Source organism: Coregonus clupeaformis, chromosome 33 (genome assembly GCF_020615455.1).
Source record: "Coregonus clupeaformis isolate EN_2021a chromosome 33, ASM2061545v1, whole genome shotgun sequence".
In the NCBI taxonomy this organism is placed as follows: domain Eukaryota; kingdom Metazoa; phylum Chordata; class Actinopteri; order Salmoniformes; family Salmonidae; genus Coregonus; species Coregonus clupeaformis.
The window spans coordinates 29,677,747-29,698,090 of record NC_059224.1 but is presented as its reverse complement, the minus strand read 5'-3'; the positions used below and the strand labels follow the sequence as shown (position 1 = coordinate 29,698,090).

The window sequence follows — 20,344 nt, the reverse complement described above, 5'->3', positions numbered from 1 at the left end:
GGCTGCTCGGCCATGGAAACCCATTTCTTGTGCTGACGTTGCTTCCAGAGGCAGTTTGGAACTCAGTAGTGAGTGTTGCAACCGAGGACAGATTATTTTTACGCGCTTCAGCACTCGGCGGTTCCGTTCTGTGAGCTTGTGTGTCCTACCACTTTGCGGCTGAGCCGTTGTTTGCACCTAGACATTTCCACTTCACAATAACAGCAGTTACAGTTGACCGTGGCAGCTCTAGCAGGGCAGAAATTTTACGAACTGACTTGTTTTAAAGGTGGCATCCTATGACGGTGCCACGTTGAAAGTCACTGAGCTCTTCAGGAAGGCCATTCTACTGCCAATGTTTGTGTATGGAGATTGCATGGCTGTGTGCTCGATTTTATACACCTGTCAGCAATGGGTGTGGCTGAAATGGCCGAATCCACTCATTTAAAGGGGTGTCCGCATACTTTTGTGTATATAGTGTATGTTGAATCAAAGCATTCATCTTTCAAGCTCAACTATACCACATCAGTCTTCAGTGGGGCTTTTCAGAGCTTAAAGGGACATTTCTACATTTTTCAACTTCATTTTCATAATCTCCAGCACCACTCCAACATCAACATATGTGAAAATGTCATGTTTCTATGTTTTGTAGAAAACAGATAGAGGGAGAATAGTGTTTCCAATGACATAATTGGTGTGCATCGTGATTTTAACCCATTATGAGTAGGCATTGCCTACTAATTGGTTGATGGTGTCATTGGAAATGCTTATCTTTTTTATTACAAAACATAGAAATGAGCCATTTTCACATAGTGCCTTCGGAAAGTATTCAGACCCCTTGACTTTTTCACATTTTGTTACGTTACAGCTTTATTCTAAAATTGATTACACACAATACCTCATAATGACAAAGCAAAAACAGGTTTTTAGAAATGTTTGGTAATTTAGGGATGGTGCCAGGCTTCCTCCAGACGTGACGCTTGGCATTCAGGCCAAAGAGTTCAATCTTGGTTTCATCAGACCAGAGAATCTTGTTTCTCATGGTCTGAGAGTCTTTAGGTGCCTTTTGGCAAACTCCAAGCGGGCTGGCATGTGTCTTTTACAGAAGAGTGGCTTCCGTCTGGCCAATCTACCATAAAGGCCTGATTGGTGGAGTGCTGCAGAGATGGTTGTCCTTCTGAAAGGTTCTCTCATCTCCACATAGGAACTCTAGAGCTATGTCAGAGTGACTATTGGGTTCCTTGTCACCTCCCTGACCAAGGACCTTCTCCCCCGATTGCTCAGTTTGGCCGGGCGGCCAGCTCTAGGAAGAGTCTTGGTGATTCCAAACTTCTTCCATTTAAGAATGATGGAGGCCACTGTGTTCTTGGGGACCTTCAATGCTGCAGACAATTTTTGGTACCCTTCCCCAGATCTGTGCCTCGACACAATCCTGTCTCTGAGCTCTACGGACAATTCCTTCGACCTCATGGCTTGGTTTTTGCTCTGACATGCACTGTCAACTGTGGGACCTTATATAGACAGGTGTGTGCCTTTCCAAATCATGTCCAATCAAGTGAATTTACCACATGTGGACTCCAATCAAGTTGTTGAAACATCTCAAGGATGATCAATGGAAACAGGATGCACCTGAGCTCAATTTCGAGTCTCATAGCAAAGGGTCTGAATACTTATTAAATTAGCAAACATTTCTAAAATCCTGTTTTCGCTTTGTCGTTATGGGGTGATGTGTGTAGATTGCTGAGGATTGTTTATTTTTTAATCCATTTTAGAATAAGGCTGTAAAGTAACAAAATGTGGAAAAAGTCAAGGGATCTGAATACTTTCCGAAGGCACTGTATGTTGATGGTGGCGCTGAAGATGATGAATATGAAGTTAAAATTTTTTGAAATGTCCCTTTAATAAACCCACCGTCATCCAAACTAAAAGAGCTCTGATGTTGTCAGTGTTTAGTACCCGAAAACAATAACAGAGCTGTGTCTGATATCAGCACAGTCATCTAGACAAGGTCCATAAACAGACAGACAGACCGACATCATGCTTTCTGACATCTAGCAGTGCTGACGTCCAGAGAGCAGTTCCATGCCATTGAGCTCTAAGCAGGCGTCACCCTGTCACGGCCAAGGCTAGGAGAGCAACGGGAATGTTGCCTGGTACATCTAGTTCATAGTCTTTCTGCACACTAAAGAGGTGTGCGTGTGTGCGTGCGTGCGTGCGTGCGTGCGTGCGTGCGCTACCAATTCATCCAGTCTGGCCAAAGTCTGCCACAGCAGCTTTGAATACCAACAGCCCAGATTGAGTTAGTTGCTAATTGAATCTCGTATTTCGATGGTTAAGTAGAGGCGAGGAGAGGACAGTCGTCACCCTGGCATAGTATTTCACAAACACTGCTGTCTGGTGGGCCTTGGATGGTGGGTGAGAGGTGGTGATAGTGTTGAGTGGGTGAGAGAAGGACCTGGTCCAGTGGGGTCAGAGCAGAGCAGTGTGTGCCAACGGGGTCATATCATAAACATGCTCTGTCTATTCTTACGTCATCATCTGGATGCTCCTGGCTGTCTTTCCACTCTACTGTTTTAACATGAAGATGTAGTCAGTTCTCTGGCAGTTTGGCTCCATATTTCACTTCTTTAATAACCTTCTAATGTTGTCGTCACGTTCTTAGCATAGCAGCCTAACTAATAATAAAGTGGTCATCATTGATGAGATTGTGTACAAAATGTATTAATGCTATTACTTCTAGCTAGCACAGGGGATTTCAACCGGTGATCCGCGGAGGTACTGCAGGGGTCCCCGAAAATATGGATATATACAGTACCAGTCAAAAGTTTGGACACACCCTTTTCTTTATTTTTACTATTTTCTACATTGTAGAATAAATGTGAAGACATCAAAACTATGAAATAACACATATGGAATCATGTAGTAACCAAAAAAGTGTTAAACAAATCAAAATATATTTTATATTTGAAATTCTTCAAATAGCCACCCTTTGCCTTGATGACAGCTTTGCACTCTTGGCATTCTCTCAACCAGCTTCACCTAGAATGCTTTTCCAACAGTCTTGAAGGAGTTATCACATATGCTGAGCACTTGTTGGTTGCTTTTCCTTCACTCTGCGGTCCGACTCATCCCAAACCATCTCAACTGGGTTGAGGTCGGGTGATTGTGGAGGCCAGGTCATCTGATGCAGCACTCCATCGCTCTCCATCTTGGTCAAACAGCCCTTACACAGCCTGGAAGTGTGTTGGATCATTGTCCTGTTGAAAAACAAATGATAGTCCCACTAAGCGCAAACCAGATGGGATGGCATATCGCTGCAGAATGCTGTGGTAGCCATGCTGGTTAAGTGTGCCTTGAATTCTAAATAAATCACAGACAGTGTCACCAGCAAATAACACCTCCTCCTCCATGCTTTACGGTGGGAAATACACATGCGGAGATCATCCGTTCACCCACACCGCGTCTCACAAAGACACGGCGGTTGGAACCAAAAATCTCCAATTTGGACTCCAGACCAAAGGACACATTTCCACCGGTCTATTGTCCATTGCTCGTGTTTCTTAGCTCAAGCAAGTCTCTTCTTCTTATTGGTGCCCTTTATAATAATAATAATAATAATAATAATAATAATAATATGCCATTTAGCAGACGCTTTTATCCAAAGCGACTTACAGTCATGCGTGCATACATTTTTTTTTTTTTTGTGTATGGGTGGTCCCGGGGATCAAACCCACTACCTTGGCGTTACAAGCGCCATGCTCTACCAGCTGAGCTACTGAGGATTTTAGTAGTGGTTTCTTTGCAGCAATTCGACCATGAAGGCCTGAGTCACACAGTCTCCTCTGAACAGTTGATGTTGAGATGTGTCTGTTACTTGAACTCTGTGAAGCATTTATTTGGGCTGCAATTTCTGAGGCTGGTAACTAATGAATTTATCCTCTGCAGCAGAGGTAACTCTGGGTCTTCCATTCCTGTGGCGGTACTCATGAGAGCCAGTTTCATCATATCTTGAAATGTTCCGTATTAACTGACCTTCATATCTTAAAGTAATGATGGACTGTCGTTTCTCTTTGCTTATTTGAGCTGTTCTTGCCATAATATGGACTTGGTCTTTTACCAAATAATCTTCACCCCTACCTTGTCACAACACAACTGATTGGCTGAAACGCATTAAGAAGGAAATAAGTTCCACAAATTAAATTTTAAGAAGGAACACCTGTTAATTGAAATGCATTCCAGGTGACTACCTCATGAAGCTGGTTGAGAGAATGCCAAGAGTCTGCAAAGCTGTCATCAAGGCAAAGGGTGGCTATTTGAAGAATCTCAAATATAATATACAGTGGGGAGAACAAGTATTTGATACACTGCCGATTTTGCAGGTTTCCCTACTTACAAAGCATGTAGAGGTCTGTAATTTTTATCATAGGTACACTTCAACTGTGAGAGACGGAATCTAAAACAAAAATCCAGAAAATCACATTGTATGATTTTTAAGTAATTAATTTGCATTTTATTGCATGACATAAGTATTTGATACATCAGAAAAGCAGAACTTAATATTTGGTACAGAAACCTTTGTTTGCAATTACAGAGATCATACGTTTCCTGTAGGTCTTGACCAGGTTTGCACACACTGCAGCAGGGATTTTGGCCCACTCCTCCATACAGACCTTCTCCAGATCCTTCAGGTTTTCGGGGCTGTCGCTGGGAAATACGGACTTTCAGCTCCCTCCAAAGATTTTCTATTGGGTTCAGGTCTGGAGACTGGCTAGGCCACTCCAGGACCTTGAGATGCTTCTTACGGAGCCACTCCTTAGTTGCCCTGGCTGTGTGTTTCGGGTCGTTGTCATGCTGGAAGACCCAGCCACGACCCATCTTCAATGCTCTTACTGAGGGAAGGAGGTTGTTGGCCAAGATCTGGCGATACATGGCCCCATCCATCCTCCCCTCAATACGGTGCAGTCGTCCTGTCCCCTTTGCAGAAAAGCATCCCCAAAGAATGATGTTTCCACCTCAATGCTTCATGGTTGGGATGGTGTTCTTGGGGTTGTACTCATCCTTCTTCTTCCTCCAAACACGGCGAGTGGAGTTTAGACCAAAAAGCTCTATTTATGTCTCATCAGACCACATGACCTTCTCCCATTCCTCCTCTGGATCATCCAGATGGTCATTGGCAAACTTCAGACGGGCCTGGACATGCGCTGGCTTGAGCAGGGGGACCTTGCGTGCGCTGCAGGATTTTAGTCCATGACGGCGTAGTGTGTTACTAATGGTTTTCTTTGAGACTGTGGTCCCAGCTCTCTTCAGGTCATTGACCAGGTCCTGCCGTGTAGTTCTGGGCTGATCCCTCACCTTCCTCATGATCATTGATGCCCCACGAGGTGAGATCTTGCATGGAGCCCCAGACCGAGGGTGATTGACCGTCATCTTGAACTTCTTCCATTTTCTAATAATTGCGCCAACAGTTGTTGCCTTCTCACCAAGCTGCTTGCCAATTGTCCTGTAGCCCATCCCAGCCTTGTGCAGGTCTACAATTTATCCCTGATGTCCTTACACAGCTCTCTGGTCTTGGCCATTGTGGAGAGGTTGGAGTCTGTTTGATTGAGTGTGTGGACAGGTGTCTTTTATACAGGTAACGAGTTCAAACAGGTGCAGTTAATACAGGAAATGAGTGGAGAACAGGAGGGCTTCTTAAAGAAAAACTAACAAGTTTGTGAGAGCCGGAATTCTTACTGGTTGGTAGGTGATCAAATACTTATGTCATGCAATAAAATGCAAATAAATTACTTAAAAATCATACAATGTGATTTTCACAGTTGAAGTGTACCTATGATAAAAATTACAGACCTCTACATCCTTTGTAAGTAGGAAAACCTGCAAAATCGGCAGTGTATCAAATACTTGTTCTCCCCACTGTATACTTTTTTGGTTACTACATGATTCCATATGTCTTATTTCATAGTTTTGATGTCTTCACTATTATTCTACAATGTAAAAAATAGTAAAAATAAAGAAAACCCTTGAATGAGTAGGTGTGTCCAAACTTTTGACTGGTACTGTATATTTCAATGTATTTATGAATATCGTTAGTAACAACAGAATAAACTAATTTTTAATTACATACCTACAGTAGAAGAGAGGAGAATATCTTCTTTCTAATGATGTCAACTTTATTTCTCAACTCCTAATATTTAAAAAATTACACTAATTGGGGCCAATTACACTCAGTGGAGTATCTGACAGGCTTTGAAAAAGCACCTGCAAATAGGCTACCAGTGCGGCAATTGCCGCTGGCTGCTGTGAGCATTCTTGACTTTTTTTTCCAACAGATGGCTAACTTTTGTTTAAACAGCTGCTCTTAGCGAAAATGTGTTTGGAGTTACCTTTCTAGCTAATTGGCTATGTTAGAGTTTACATTTCCTCTTCCAATTATAATGTGGGGAGGTCAAAATAATGAAAAATATTTACCAAATCTATTCATTTTAAAATGTTGATTTACTTCTCCTTGCCATTATCATTCACCTGATGATAAGACGCACTGGTACCCGGCAATTCGTAGGCTATTAATTGTGTGAATTGTTTGCTATTTGTTTGTCTATCTTGATCAATTACCCGTTAAATATACACTGAGTGTACAAAACATTAAGAACACCTTCCTAATATTGAGTTGCCCTCAGAACAGCCTCAATTCCTCGGTGCATGGACTGTACAAGGTGTCGAAAGTGTTCCATGGTCCACCACCTAAAGAACATCCAGCCAACTTCACACAACTGTGGGAAGCATTGAAGTTGCTAGCCCATGTTGACTTCAATGCTTCCCACAGTTGTGTGAAGTTGGCTGGATGTTCTTTAGGTGGTGGACCATTCTTGATACACACGGGAAACTGTTGAGTGTGAAAAACCCAGCAGCGTTGCAGTTGTTGACATAAACCGGTGCGCCTGAACTTACTTCCATACTCCGTTCAAAGGCACTTAAATGTTTTGTCTTGCCCATTCCCCCTCTGAATGACACACATACACAATCCATGTCCCAATTGTCTCAAGGTAAAAATTATTCTTTAACCAGTTTCCTCCCCTTCATCTACGCTGATTGAAGTGGATTTAACAAGTGACATTAATAAGGGATCATAGCTTTCAACTGGATTCACCTGGCCAGTCTATGTCATGGAAAGAGCAGGTTTTCCTAATGTTTTGTGCACTCAGTGTATCTTGATTAGATAAGTATTCACCCCCCGAGACAATATATGTTGGAAACACCTTTGGCAGCGATTACAGCTGTGAGTCTTTTTGGGTAAGTCTAAGAGCTTTGCACACCTGGATTGTACAATATTTGCCCATATTTCTTTTTAAAATTCTTCAAGCTCTGTCAAGTTGGTTGTTGATCATTGCTAGAAAGCCATTTTGAAGTCTTGCCATAGATTGTTAAGCCTATTGAAATAAATAAATTAGTCCCTAATCTATGGATTTCACATGACTGGGCAAGGGCGCAATCAGAATGAGTTTTTCCCCACAAAAGGGCTTTATTACAGACAGAAATACTCCTCGTCACCCCCCCTCTCCCCTCTCAGACGATCCCACAGGTGAAGAAGCCGGATGTAGAGTTCATGGGCTGGCATGGTTACACGTGGTCTGCGGTTGTGACGCCGGTTGGACGTACTGCCAAATTCTCTAAAACAACATTGGAGGCAGCTTATGGTAGAGAAATTAACGTTAAATTCTCTGCCAACAGCTCTGGTGGGCATTCCTGCAGTCAGCATGCCAATTGCACACTCCCTCAAAACTTGAGACATCTGTGGCATTGTGTTGTGTGACAAAACTGCACATTTAGAGTGGTCTTTTATTGTCCCCAGCACAAGGTGGACCTGTGTAATGATCATGCTGTTTAATCAGCTTCTTGATATGCCACACCTGTCAGGTAGATGGATTATTTTGGCAAAGGAGAAATGCTCATTAACAGGGATGTAAACAAATTTGTGCACAAAATTTGAGAGAATTAAGCTTTTTGTGCTTACGGAAAATGTAGTTGATCTTTTATTTCAGCTCATGAAACATGTTGCGTTCATATTTTTGTTCAGTTTAAGTCAAAACTATAATTAAGCCACTCAGGAACATTCAATGTCATCTTGGTAAGCAACTCCAGTGTAGATTTGGCCTTGTGTTTTAGGTTATTGTCCTGCTGAAAGGTGAATTAGTCTCCCCGTGTTTGTTGGAAAGAAGACTGAACCCGGTTTTCCTCTAGGATTTTGCCTGTGCTTAGCTGTATTCTGTTTCTTTTCATCATAAACTTCATAGTCCTTGACAATAACATGATGCAGCCACCACCATGCTTGAAAATATGAAGAGTGGTACTCTGATTTGTTGTGTTGGATTTGCCCCAACATAACACTTTGTATTCAGGACAAAAAGTTCATTTCTTTGCAACATATTTCTGCAGTGCCTTGTTGGAAACAGGATGCATGTTTTGAAATATTTTTATTCTGTGCAGGCTTCATTCTTTTCACTCTGTCATTTAGGTTAGTATTGTGGAGTAACTACAATGTTGTTGATCCATCCTCATTTTTCTCATATCACAACCATTAAACTCTGTAACTGTCTTGGCCTCATGGTGAAATCCCTGAGTAGTTCCAACAGTTCCATTTTTGTTGATGATGTGGTCATGTGTAGCCGTTTCCCCGGTTACCAGAGAAACACGGTGAAGAAAGTGGAGAAATAACAAGAAAAAAGCAACTGCGTTAGGAAGGACGCCTGTATCTCTTTAGTGACTGGGTGTATTAATACACCATCCGAAGCCTAATTAATAACTTCACCGTGCTCAAAGGGATATTCAGCATCTGCTTTCTACATTTTTTACACATCTACCAATCGGTGCCCTTCTATGGGAGGCATTGAAAAACCTCCCTGGTCTTTGTGGTTGAATCTGTGCTTGAAATTTATTACTGGATTGAGGGACCTTACAGATAATTGTATGTGTGGGGTATAACAATCACTATTATTGAACACAGAATGAATCCATGCAACTTATTATGTGAGTTGTTAAGCACATTTTTACTCCTGAATCCATAAATGTATCATTCTTGTGATTGATATATAGAGGCTACATTGTTTTTCTTTCATTCTTTTCTGGCATTAGTGCGTAAGCCTAAGCGTTAGGGCCTAACTGTACGTGTGCCAAGTAGCCGACACGCCAATCGCTTTGTCAGAGTTTAATTCAATAAGAGAAAAGTCATGTTTGGGAAAGATTTGGTGAAGCGGTAAAAGACGATGATAGCAGTGCCGGCTACGTTATGTGCGATGATTGTGAGGCGCTATACAAATTCGACAGTCACCAGACGGGGAGGGGACTTCAAATAGGCTGTAGCCTACTGTTCAGATGGGTTGAATGGAAACTGTAATCTGGACACTGACTGTAGGTCTATAACCTATCACAGAGCCTTAATATTAACTCCTGTAGAATTAATAATTTATTGCAGAAAAATTATACACATGTACATTTTGACTAGGGAAGTTCAGGAGTTTGAGACTGCGTCGACACTCAAATAATTTTTACACTACCTAATAGTGAAGTGGTCATCATTTTTATCTACACACAATATTCCATAATGTCAAAGTGAAAAGCAAATTCTACAAATGTTTACAAATTAATAAACATTTAATATCTAAAATATAGTAAGTATTCACCCAATTTGTTTAGGCAAGCCTAAATTAGTTCAGAAGTAAAATTTGGCTTAACAAATCACATAAGTTATATGGACTCACTCTGTGTGAAATAATAGGGGTTGACATTATTTTTTAATTACTACCCCTTCCTCTGTCCCCCATACATACAATAAATGTAAGGTCCCTCAGTTAAATATTGAATTTCAAGAACAGATTAAACTTCAAAGACCAGGGAGCTTTTCGAAAGCCTCATAAAAAAGGTTGTGATTGGTAGATGGGTAACAATAACAAATCAGACACTGAATATCTTTAAGCATGGTCAAGTTAATAATTATGCTGTGGATTATATATTAAAGCACCCAGACACATCAAAGTTGCAGTCGTCCTCCTGAACTGAGCTGCAGGACAGGATGGAAACTGCTTAGGGATGTCACCATGAGGCCATTGGTGATTTTAAAACAGCAACAGAGTTCAATAGCTGTGATGGGAGAAAACTGAGGATGGATCAACAACATTGTAGTGACTCTACAATAATGACCTAATTGACCGGGTGAAAAGAAGAATACAAATATACAGAATATTCCAAAACATGCAAATGTATGCAACAAGGCACTAAAGTAATATTGCAAAAACAAACATGGCAAAGGAATACACTTTTTGGCCTAAATGCAAAGCCTTATGTTTGGGACAAATCAAAACACAACTCATACTGAATAACTGCCTCCTTATTTTAAAGCATGGTGGTGGCTGCATCATGTTATGGGAATGCTCGACATCGGCAAAGACTGGGGAGTTTTTCAGGATGAAAAGAAAGGGGATGGGGCGCTAAGCACAGGCAAAATCCTAGAGGAAAACCTGCTTCAGTCTGCTTTACACCAGACACTGGGAGAGAAATTCACCTTTCAGCAGGACAATGACCTACAACACAAAGCCAAATATACACTGGAGTTTCTTAGCAAGAAGACAGTGAATGTTCCTGAGTGGCCAAGTTACAGTTGAAATCTGCTTGAAAATCTATGGCAAGACTTGAAAATTACTGTCTAGCCATGATCCCCAACACCTTTACAGAGCTTGAAGAATTATGAAAAGAATAATGGGCAAATATTGCACAATACAGGTGTGCAAAGCTCTTATGACACTTACCCAAAAAGACTCACAGCTGTAATCGCTGCCAAAGATGTTTCTAACATATATTAACTCGGGGAGGGGAATACTTCTCTAATCAAGGTGTATTAGTGTTTTATTTTTCATTCATCTTTAAAAAATGTTAGAATTTTTCTTAAACTTTGACATTACAGGTTATTTTGTGTAGCTGGATGACAAAAAATGACAAATCCATTTTAATCCCACTTTGTAACGCAACAAAATGTGAAAAAAGTTTGAGGGGTGTAGACTTTCTATAGGCACTGGAAACCCTGGCTCTCTGCCTGAAGTCATTTTTATATTCTTAGTTTTTCATCTTCTCAAGAAAGCTACTGTCTAAAAGCAATTACTGTTGTTCAAATATTGAATTGTAAAAAAGGATGATTGGTTTTTTCACTTACTGCATTCTGTTGCACGTTGACATTTTGATCTCAGATCTGTGTGATTTTTATTGTATCTTTTTGATCTGTAGGTTAACTCATTAAATGGAAACACAGAGTGAAATGAGAGAAAGTCATAGTGCTTTCACAGCTTTGTATTATCAGCCTCTCATTTAGTTTCTAATGATCGCTCATCTCTATGTGGAATGTTGAGCAGCTGGCAAGGTGAATAACCGTGGTCTTGTAGAAAACCCTCTCTCTGGCCCTGGGAGTTAGAGACAAACTTTCGGACTCTGGCCCCAGCAGAGGCTATCATCCCACGGATTCACACCTCTGGCCCTGGCTACTCCGTAGCTAGGGGGTTGCCAAGCGTCCTTCCAGAACACTCTTCCCTGGCTAGAGTCATGTGACCTGGTCAGCTCAATCACATCTCAAACCCCCAACACAGTCTGTGCTTTAGTTGAACAAGGAGGTGCAGAGAGACAACAGGTCAGAAGAACTTTGCACCACTTCAACACAACTCCCCACTGGACCCTTCCTACAAGGACAATCCTCCAACCTGGACTTCCCAACTGTGTGATAGTGCATCACTGACGATACAGCCACTTTCACGATTACTTCCTGTTTCAATGCCGTCTGTCTTGAGTGTGGTATTAAAAGCGTGAATTGTATCTCTGTCGCCTACTGGTCATTCTACGTCATCTAACCGGGAAGCTGGGACAGATGTATCTATATTCTAAACCGGCACCTCTTTCGGAGACCATACACACACACTTACACATAAACACCCACGCAGGAGAGCACACAACCGTTGCAGTCAGCTGCCGGCCATTCCAAAGCAATTATCCAAGGCAACGAGAGGGAAGAGGGTGGAGCTTGAGTCACCCCCCCTCCCCTTCCACACACTCACACACCCCTCCCCTCTCTGTCACAGAGTGAACGCTGCCTTCAGCCTCTCAGTTGACTCCCTCATTCACTCACTCCATCTCAGGCAGTGTGGAAGCTGTGCTGGATTTTACTACTCATCTGTTTGCAGCGGGGTAGAGCTGGGAGTGATAGAGAGGGGATAAAGCCAGAGAGACGGGGCAGAGGAGCGGTGCGGCTATGGGGCAGTTGTGTTGCTTTCCTTTCTCCCGAGCGGAGGAGAAGATCTGTAAGTCCTTGGGTGTGGGTGGTCTGTCTGTCTTCTGGTTTGCTTGTGGCTGAGACTCAGATCTATGGAAGATCGAAAGGGGCGCATCGTTTTATTGAATGTGTCTGTGAGTGTGTGTGCCTGTGTTTGTATCCGAGTGTCCATTATTGCGTTTGTATCGTGTGTGTGTAGGTAAGTATGTGATTTTGTCATCTTGGCACTGCAGAGTTTATAGTCCGCTATAAACGACATGCACATGCCATAAACGTGTGTGCTGCTGTCTCTGTCACCAGTGTGCAGATATGTGAACTTGGAGCTGTCTGTCAAAGTGCCAGTATCTCTTTCTGGAGCTGCTATGTGCCAACAGCCTCTCCAACAATTGGCAATGCAGCGGACTCAGCACTAGAAGCTCCCATGCTGCCAAACAATTTATTTTTCATTTCCCTATTATAAATTGGTCCAAAGCTCTTACCAGTCTGGCAAAGCTAGGCTGATTTGGGATGTCTATTTTGATTTGGCAGGATTTTCTCTCTGCATTGTTTCTCTGCCTCCAACTCGATGGGAGCCTTTCTCTGATGAAACACTGCAATCTTGCCTTTTTCTGAGAGCATGTTTGCCCTACTTTTAATTCTAGCAAGGGGGTGAGAAAGAGAGAGAGCGAGTGGGAGTGAGAGGGATGGGGAGAGAGGGCAAGAAAGAGAGAAGGGTGAAGAGATTTGTCGTGATAGGTCAGATGCTCGTTGGGTGATGTGATTGTGTTGTCGCCACCCCTCATGAGCACAGCTGGGCGCGAGGAGCGTGTCCTTGTTTGGCCGCTGGCTGGCCGTGTGAATACTGTGAAAGGGTGTCTGTTCTTCCACGGGCACAAACTGTGAGCCCTGAGCATCTGACAAGGCCGGCAGCGCTAAATAATGGCTTTGGGATTTTAAAAGGCAGCATGGCGGAGGGGGTGGGGGGGTGGGGGTAGTTGTACCCAGCTAAAGCTGATCTGTCTGCCTGGTCTTCACAGTGCAGTTAGAAAAGACGGGGGAGTTCCTCAGAACGCATTCAGACACATACAGTGCTAGTTAGTTTTAGTGTTTCAAGCAGAAGCTTCATTGTGATCTGTATCCATATTGGAAGAGAACACTTGATTGTTCTCTTGCTTTGGCATTTTGTCAGCCTGAGGTGTGTAGCCTATTCCTGCTTGTGTGTCTGATGAGTAAGAGACATGACTGGCAGAGTGTGCTGGGTTGTTGCTGCCTGTCTGCACTCCTGTCTCTCTGTCTGCTTTTATGCAGCCACATGTGCATGCACACAGACACACACACACGCAGTGCACAGTCATGAAAAACACATACACAGCCTTTTCTAACCTCGTCCAAGGACAGATTGGAGCTGGGACTCAATGGCAACCTTGTCAGGCCACCAGCAACAGGTCCCTATGGTGACGGAGAGACACACCCTGTGATGTATGACTGCAGAAGGTCCAGAAGCGCTAGGCTCAGCATGCAATGACTTTCACACACAAACTGTATGGGCTCATTTGATGCATCACTTTATCTTGTTGGAGGATATCCTAGTTGCTGTGTTAATACGCATTTTTGTTTTGGAATGTGGCTTATCCATTATCCATGGGATAGATTCAATCTAGTGTGCTCGTTGATAAGGAGCAGTGCAGCGGTTGACTCCCACTGTGTGTGTGTACAGCAGAGAGGGAGCAGAGCTAAAAAGATCCCTCCTCGCCTCATTTCCCTCAGATGACCTGGTGGTTTAGGGAGTCTGCCTGGAGGTATTTCCTGAGGAAACGGCAGCTCCATTAGGGAGATCCTGAGTTCCCGCACCACTCCCCCTCCCAGGGATGGAGGAAAACAACACACATTTACATTTTAGTCATTTAGCAGACACTCTTATCAGAGTGACTTACAGGAGCAATTAGGGTTAAGTGCCTTGCTCAAGGGCACATCGACAGAGGTTTTCACCTAGTCGGCACGGGGATTAGAACCAGCTACCTGCCGCCCCGTTTGACAACACATCTGATGAAATGTCTGGCCCCAAGAGTGGAGTAGAGAGGGAGAGCCAGAGAGAGAGAGACTGGTGTTCAATACTTGCATAGTTTAATACTGTGAAACTCATTCTAATGCTATCGCCATGACTACTAGCCAGGCGAGTCTGGGTTTTGGCTTCCCTTTTCTCAGTCCAATTCAAAAGGTGAACCACTTCTACTTGTCTCTAAGGTACGACCTGCTTGCCAGCTCTTAATCTGTCAGCCTGATCTCCCCTACATTATTATGGGTGTGGAGGGAGCATTTACTGCTCTCATAAAGTTCTCTCTGAGCCACAGCAGTAGCTAATGGAATAGAGTTTAGCTTCAGGCTGCTCGCTGTTCTGGTTAGAGTGGGAGAGAGAGAGTCTCTCTAGTCTACGATGTTCAGGTTTGGTGTCTGTCAACCCAAAAGGCGGTCTCTGTGAGTTTCCCCCTCTCCACGTGTTATATGCAGACATATAGAAATATCATTGCTAGTATCTATGGATGTATGCACACCCTTCAATGTACTGCACACTCTCTCACATTGTGTTGTGTGGACTTCCATGGTTCAAAGTGCACTCTCCTGCCTTGAGTTTATATCTTTTTCTTCTCACTTTTGATAACCAACTTCTCCATGTGTCACTCATATAACATCACACTCTTTATTCTAATCGACATAGTTAGAATAAAGGTCATTACTTTGCTGTGTAAAGAAAGCGAATTATTTCTCCCCCTCTGCTGTAAGTATTCATTAAATGTCTTTGGAGATAGACTCATCCCTGAGAGAAAATAATACGCTTAACACTTATAAACCTTTCTTAATCTGAATACTTGATTCTGTAACACAGTGGTCCTCTGAGTACAACACCATAAAACACCACAGAAATCAAATGTGTGAAATTCCTAAATGACTGAGTGTTGAAATTCACCAAACCTGTCGTTCAGTAATGCAATCAAGGTATGCTGTCAGCCAATCAAAATAAGGAATGGGCTAATCGCCACACAAACTCCCCTGATTGTGAGAAATGGAGTCTGATTTGCGTTGAGAAGTACTGTTCTGTTGCTAAACGGCTATTGTTTGTCTTGCAGATCTTTTTCAGAGTGGGCCTCGGGCTGCTCGGACAAGTACGTGCGTCTCTGTCTCTCAGTGGGCTCTCTGAGTCCCAAAGCACCATTTCATTTAAAGCACTGTAGTCTCCCTGACTCCCTCCCTTGACATGTTATTGTGTAACTAGCTGACTGTCTGACTCTAAACCCTACTGGAGCAACAGCGTGAAAGGATGACACCAGTGTTTGTACTGTTTTAGCCTCCGCTTCTGTGCTCTCACTGTCAATGCCAAATCCCCTGTCACTCTAATGCACCATCCCAACTCTAACATACTCTAATACTGGCAGACTGTCACTTATACAATAGCTAACGAGAACATTACTGCGGGCACAAAATATTTGTCATAAAACTATAGCCACAGTAAATTCATAGCTTACCTTAATCATTTAATTCAGGGTTCTTCAATTCCGGTCCTGGAGGGCCGAAACACTTCTGTTTTTTATTTCTACCTGGTAGTTAATTGCACTCACCTGGTGTCCCAGGTCTGAATTAACCCCTGATTAGAAGGAGAGGATGAAAAACAGAGGTGATTCGGCCCTCCAGGACCGGAATTGAAGAACCCTGATTTAATTGCTCAAAATGTGAATTGTACTCCTCTGTGAGTGTGCTTAATTGATACTGTATGAGCTTACCATCACTAAACTTTGAGCCTTGAAGAGCCTTTAACCAAGGGGCTCTTGTTGTGTTGACAGAACTTGACACTTAGCTGGAATAGGGTAAAGTTCATATAGCTCAGAGTTGCTAGGCTGCATGGTGTGAGTAATAACAGGGTGTGGTAGTGACGCTAGCTGTTGTGGTGTCGTTGGTTGTGTAGGTGTGAAGAGGGGTCCGGAGCCTGACGATGAGGAGCTGGTGAGCCTGAGTAAGAGGCTGGTGGAGGACGCCGTGCTGCGGGCCGTGCAGCAGTTCATGGACGAGACTCAGCACAACGGGGCTGTGTCATCCGATCCGGTGCGGCCCTCAGACAACCTCAACACTAACGCTGTCAACACGACCACCACCGACACCAGCGCGAGCAGCAAGTGACCACAGACAATTCCCCCAGGCAGCACTGGACACTAACCAGCCCAAGCAGGAACTCAGGCAGTCAGCCAGCCAGCCCAGGAGCCAATGGGCAGTTGAAGGGTTTCACTAGACAAGGAAGGAGGTTTTTTTGGGGGCAGGACACTGAATTGATTGTGGAATCCCTATGCTGCGTGTTGTGTATCTTTAACTCTGATTGTTACCCACGACTCTCGGCAGTCTCCCTCCATACAAGCCCCTGTCGTGTCTGTCTGTCCATCTGTCTGACTAGTTTGGACCTTTCTTCTTTTCTCTGATTGGTGCCCTGAGAAAAACAGTTGGCCTTTTTGAAGGAAATTGCACACTACAGACTGATCTGGGATCTGAGGTTAGGTTAGGCTATACCTCGGCCCTCCACAAGGTGCGGTCAGTGCAAAGACAATCACCGTCTTTCTACTAAGCTAAAACAAAACATCACTACAAAATGAACTGCAACTCAAACACTTGAGACCAAGGAAAATGAGCTGGACTATGCAGTTGGACAATATGCTGTGAACTATGTTTACGTGATCCTGTCTCATCTGTGCTGTATGTGGCTAAAACGTGAAGAGTAAACAAAGAGTGGTTCCCATGTGCTACCTATGGTAAAAATATGCTTTTTAAAATCGAATGATTATACACAGCCAATAAGGTTGACCTACCGGCGATGAGGATCATGTTGGGTTTGTGTTAGTTTGTTTGTGTGTTTTGTTTTGTTTGTCCCGTGTAGAAGAGGCTGGTGATGCAGCAGGCCTGGTTAGGAAGGCCCTTCACACACAGAACCAGTCTCCTTCTCAGAAACTACAGGACGTAAGTCCTGTAGTCCCACTGCACCTGACTGACTGAGTCCCACTGCACCTGACTGACTGAACACTCCCAGTACCCGCCGCCAGTGCGGAGACAGCACCAAGGAACTACAGAGACTAAGAGTAGGCTACTGTACTACACACAGGAGAGAGACACCACTGTACAAACACAACAGAAAGTACATCCAGTTGACATAGTCAAAGGTTTTCTGTATGATGATGATATAAAAAAATAAAAATAAAAGTTTAATTTTGAAATGAGTAGAAAAAACTAGTTGGCTGAAAAAATGACAACTGATGAATTTCTGTTTTGATTTTACATACTGTTAGCGAAGGAGATGCTTAAATTACCACTTCCGAACAGGCCTTAATAATGACTGAATTGAAGTAGACCTTGATTTATTATTACCCTGCACTTGGAGGCTTGTGTTTGTTATGTTTATGTTCAGCTTTTGCATAAATTCACCAGAACCTTAATAATATATGATTTGTGTCACGGATGTGTCATGGGATGCTACAGCAGTGTCTGCTGCCTTGCTTATGATCTCCACAGTCGAAAGGTTGTTATATGTACCAGGTTGTTCTATGTACCAGGTCTACTAGATTTCAACGACAGTTTGTCTGTGGAGCAAATTCACAGGGCCCAGTGTAGCTCAGTTGGTAGAGCATGGCGCTTGCAATGCCAAGGTTGTGGGTTCGTTTCCCACGGGGGACCAGTATGAAAATGTATGCACTCACTAACTGTAAGTCGCTCTGGATAAGAGCGTCTGCTAAATGACTAAAAATGTAAATGTCTAGCCACAATGAACAATAAAAAATCAGGATATGAAAATCGATCGAACAGACTTTGTTTCCTATCAGGTTGACTGATTCTGATGCCTTGAGGGTGGGGTGTTTGGATTATCTATGGTGTCTATCTTGGAGGATGTGGAGGTTCAATGCAAAGAGCTATCCTTAAGTGCTGTGATAAAGAGCCTTGTGTGACGCACCCTCATTGGAATTTCCTCACAACAGATGGGTCAGTGGGTTGTTCCTGTATTTTAAAAGCATCTGCCTCAAGCAGTTGTTTTACTCATATACTTTAAAATGTTTTCTCATCTATTTTTGATCTTGGCCCTCAAAGCTCCCGTTCGCCTCAGCCCTGGCACAATCTGCCCAAGCAGAGGGAAAAAGCGAAGAGAAAGGGGGAGTGTACACTGCACAGAGATCGAAGCAGGATTGGCAGTCGTGGGCTGAAACTATACTTATCACTCTATCTCTGGAGCTGCCTGCTCCGATCGATACACGCTCCCTGCCAGAGCCACTAGTCTTCTCTTCAGACCAGTCTGTAATATCATCTGCTATAGTATAGACAGAGACTATCAACTCCCCTCTACTCAATAGCTCTCAGTACATGACCACTTAATTGAAGCCACTTTCTGTCATAGTGAAGGCATAACAGTCACACAAAGGTTAAATGTGTCATGATACCAGTCCCAAAGCAATCTCTTTCAGTATATTCGTAATCCACGTTTGACTGATGTCATCTGGTGACTAAATTCCACTGTCTGCTAGGAGAAGTCGATACTGGGGTCATATAAATTATATAGCAGACCTTTGCTCTTTACTCTCTACCTCTCTTCTCCAATATTGTGTTGTATGATGCACTAGCTGGCTGATTTACAGCCCTGTGTAGAAGAGACCATGTGCAGCTATACCTGTGCGCCATGGAAACTGTCAATCGTGTCCAAAAACCCATTTATTTTCATGCTTGGAAAATCACCTCTATCCTCACCTCTATCATATCTCTATAGTTATCCGACTCTGAAACTACTGATGAAATTCAATATGGTTTGCAGGAAATTCATGTTTAATGTCAAATGCAGTTGTGAGTGACTACATAATGAAATGATATACAGGTAAACTGCCTTTATAATAATAATATGCCATTTAGCAGACGCTTTTATCCAAAGCGACTTACAGTCGTGTGCATACATTTTTACGTATGGGTGGTCCCGGGGATCGAACCCACTACCCTGGCGTTACAAGCGCCATGCTCTACCAATTGAGCTACAGAGGACCACAAATAAAGGAAGCACCAGCATAAAGTCTCTTAATAGAACGTTGGGTCAGCACGAACCGCCAGAACAGCTTCATTGTGCCTTGGCGTAGATTCTACAAGTTTCTGGAACTCTATTGGAGGGATGCGACACGATTCTTCCATGAAAAATTCCCATCATTTGGTGTTTTGTTGATGGTTGTGGAAAACGCTGTCTCAGGTGCCGCACCAGAATCTCCCATAAGTGTTAAATTGGGTTGATCTGGTGACTAAGACACACACAACCACCTATGCTCCTTTGAGACCTGTCTTTCAAAGTCACTGAGATTTCTTCTTCTAGCCATGGTAGCCAAAATAATGGGCAACTGGGCATTTTTATACATGACCCTAAGCATGATGGGATGTTAATTGCTTAATTAACTCTGAAACCACACCGGTATCCCATATTTACTTGTGTTTCCATGACCGTGTCACCACAAATCCCTTGAATGATTTTAATTGTTCATGACAAATCCTGACATGCATTCATAGACAATCACTGCATGCAGGTTCACTCTCCTAGCAGAAAACAGCATTAATATTTTACTATTGTTTTCACTGGGAGGTAAGTGAGGTAGTGCAATGTGAATACTTTCTGCTATTTGGAGCATATTTAAACTTTGGCTCATACATCACCAATGTCTGTATTCCATTCATAACATATTCATAAACAGTTAATTAATTAAACCAATCTCTTATTCAGAAAGGGAATGATGTCAAATATATTCTGGACTAATGGACCTAAAACAGGAAGAGATAGATTAGAGCTGTTGGAGCTTTTGGTTTTTCTGTGATGGTCAACAGATAAAAATAGCCCCAGAATCATCATGCCTCATTAGGTGTGCATAAAGTAATGTAGCATTTGTCTTTCCATGGCATGGACAAGGAAGCCATAGTTGCACTGGGAAACCCTCCCGTCCCCCATAATGAAGGCCTTTCCACTTCCCAGCAGTAATTTTTTTAAATACTGCTGTTTTCACAACAACGACAAAGATCTATAAATTGATTGTGCAG

General features: G+C 43.0%; 1 protein-coding gene across 3 annotated transcripts in view; it reads left to right on the top strand.

Annotated features, from left to right (window-relative positions):
- Positions 1–17,972, top strand: part of LOC121548973 (A-kinase anchor protein 7) — a 54,117-nt gene extending 36,145 nt beyond the window's left edge. For 2 of the 3 annotated variants that reach the window (XM_041860711.2, XM_041860707.2), the window contains 2 exons: positions 15,388–15,423; positions 16,221–17,972. In XM_041860711.2, the coding sequence (XP_041716645.1) occupies positions 15,388–15,423; positions 16,221–16,432 (248 nt within the window). In that variant the 3' untranslated portion in view covers positions 16,433–17,972. The remainder of the gene's footprint in view (positions 1–15,387; positions 15,424–16,220) is intronic. The other variant, XM_041860708.2, reaches the window with a different exon arrangement.
- The last annotated feature ends 2,372 nt before the right edge of the window (positions 17,973–20,344 follow it).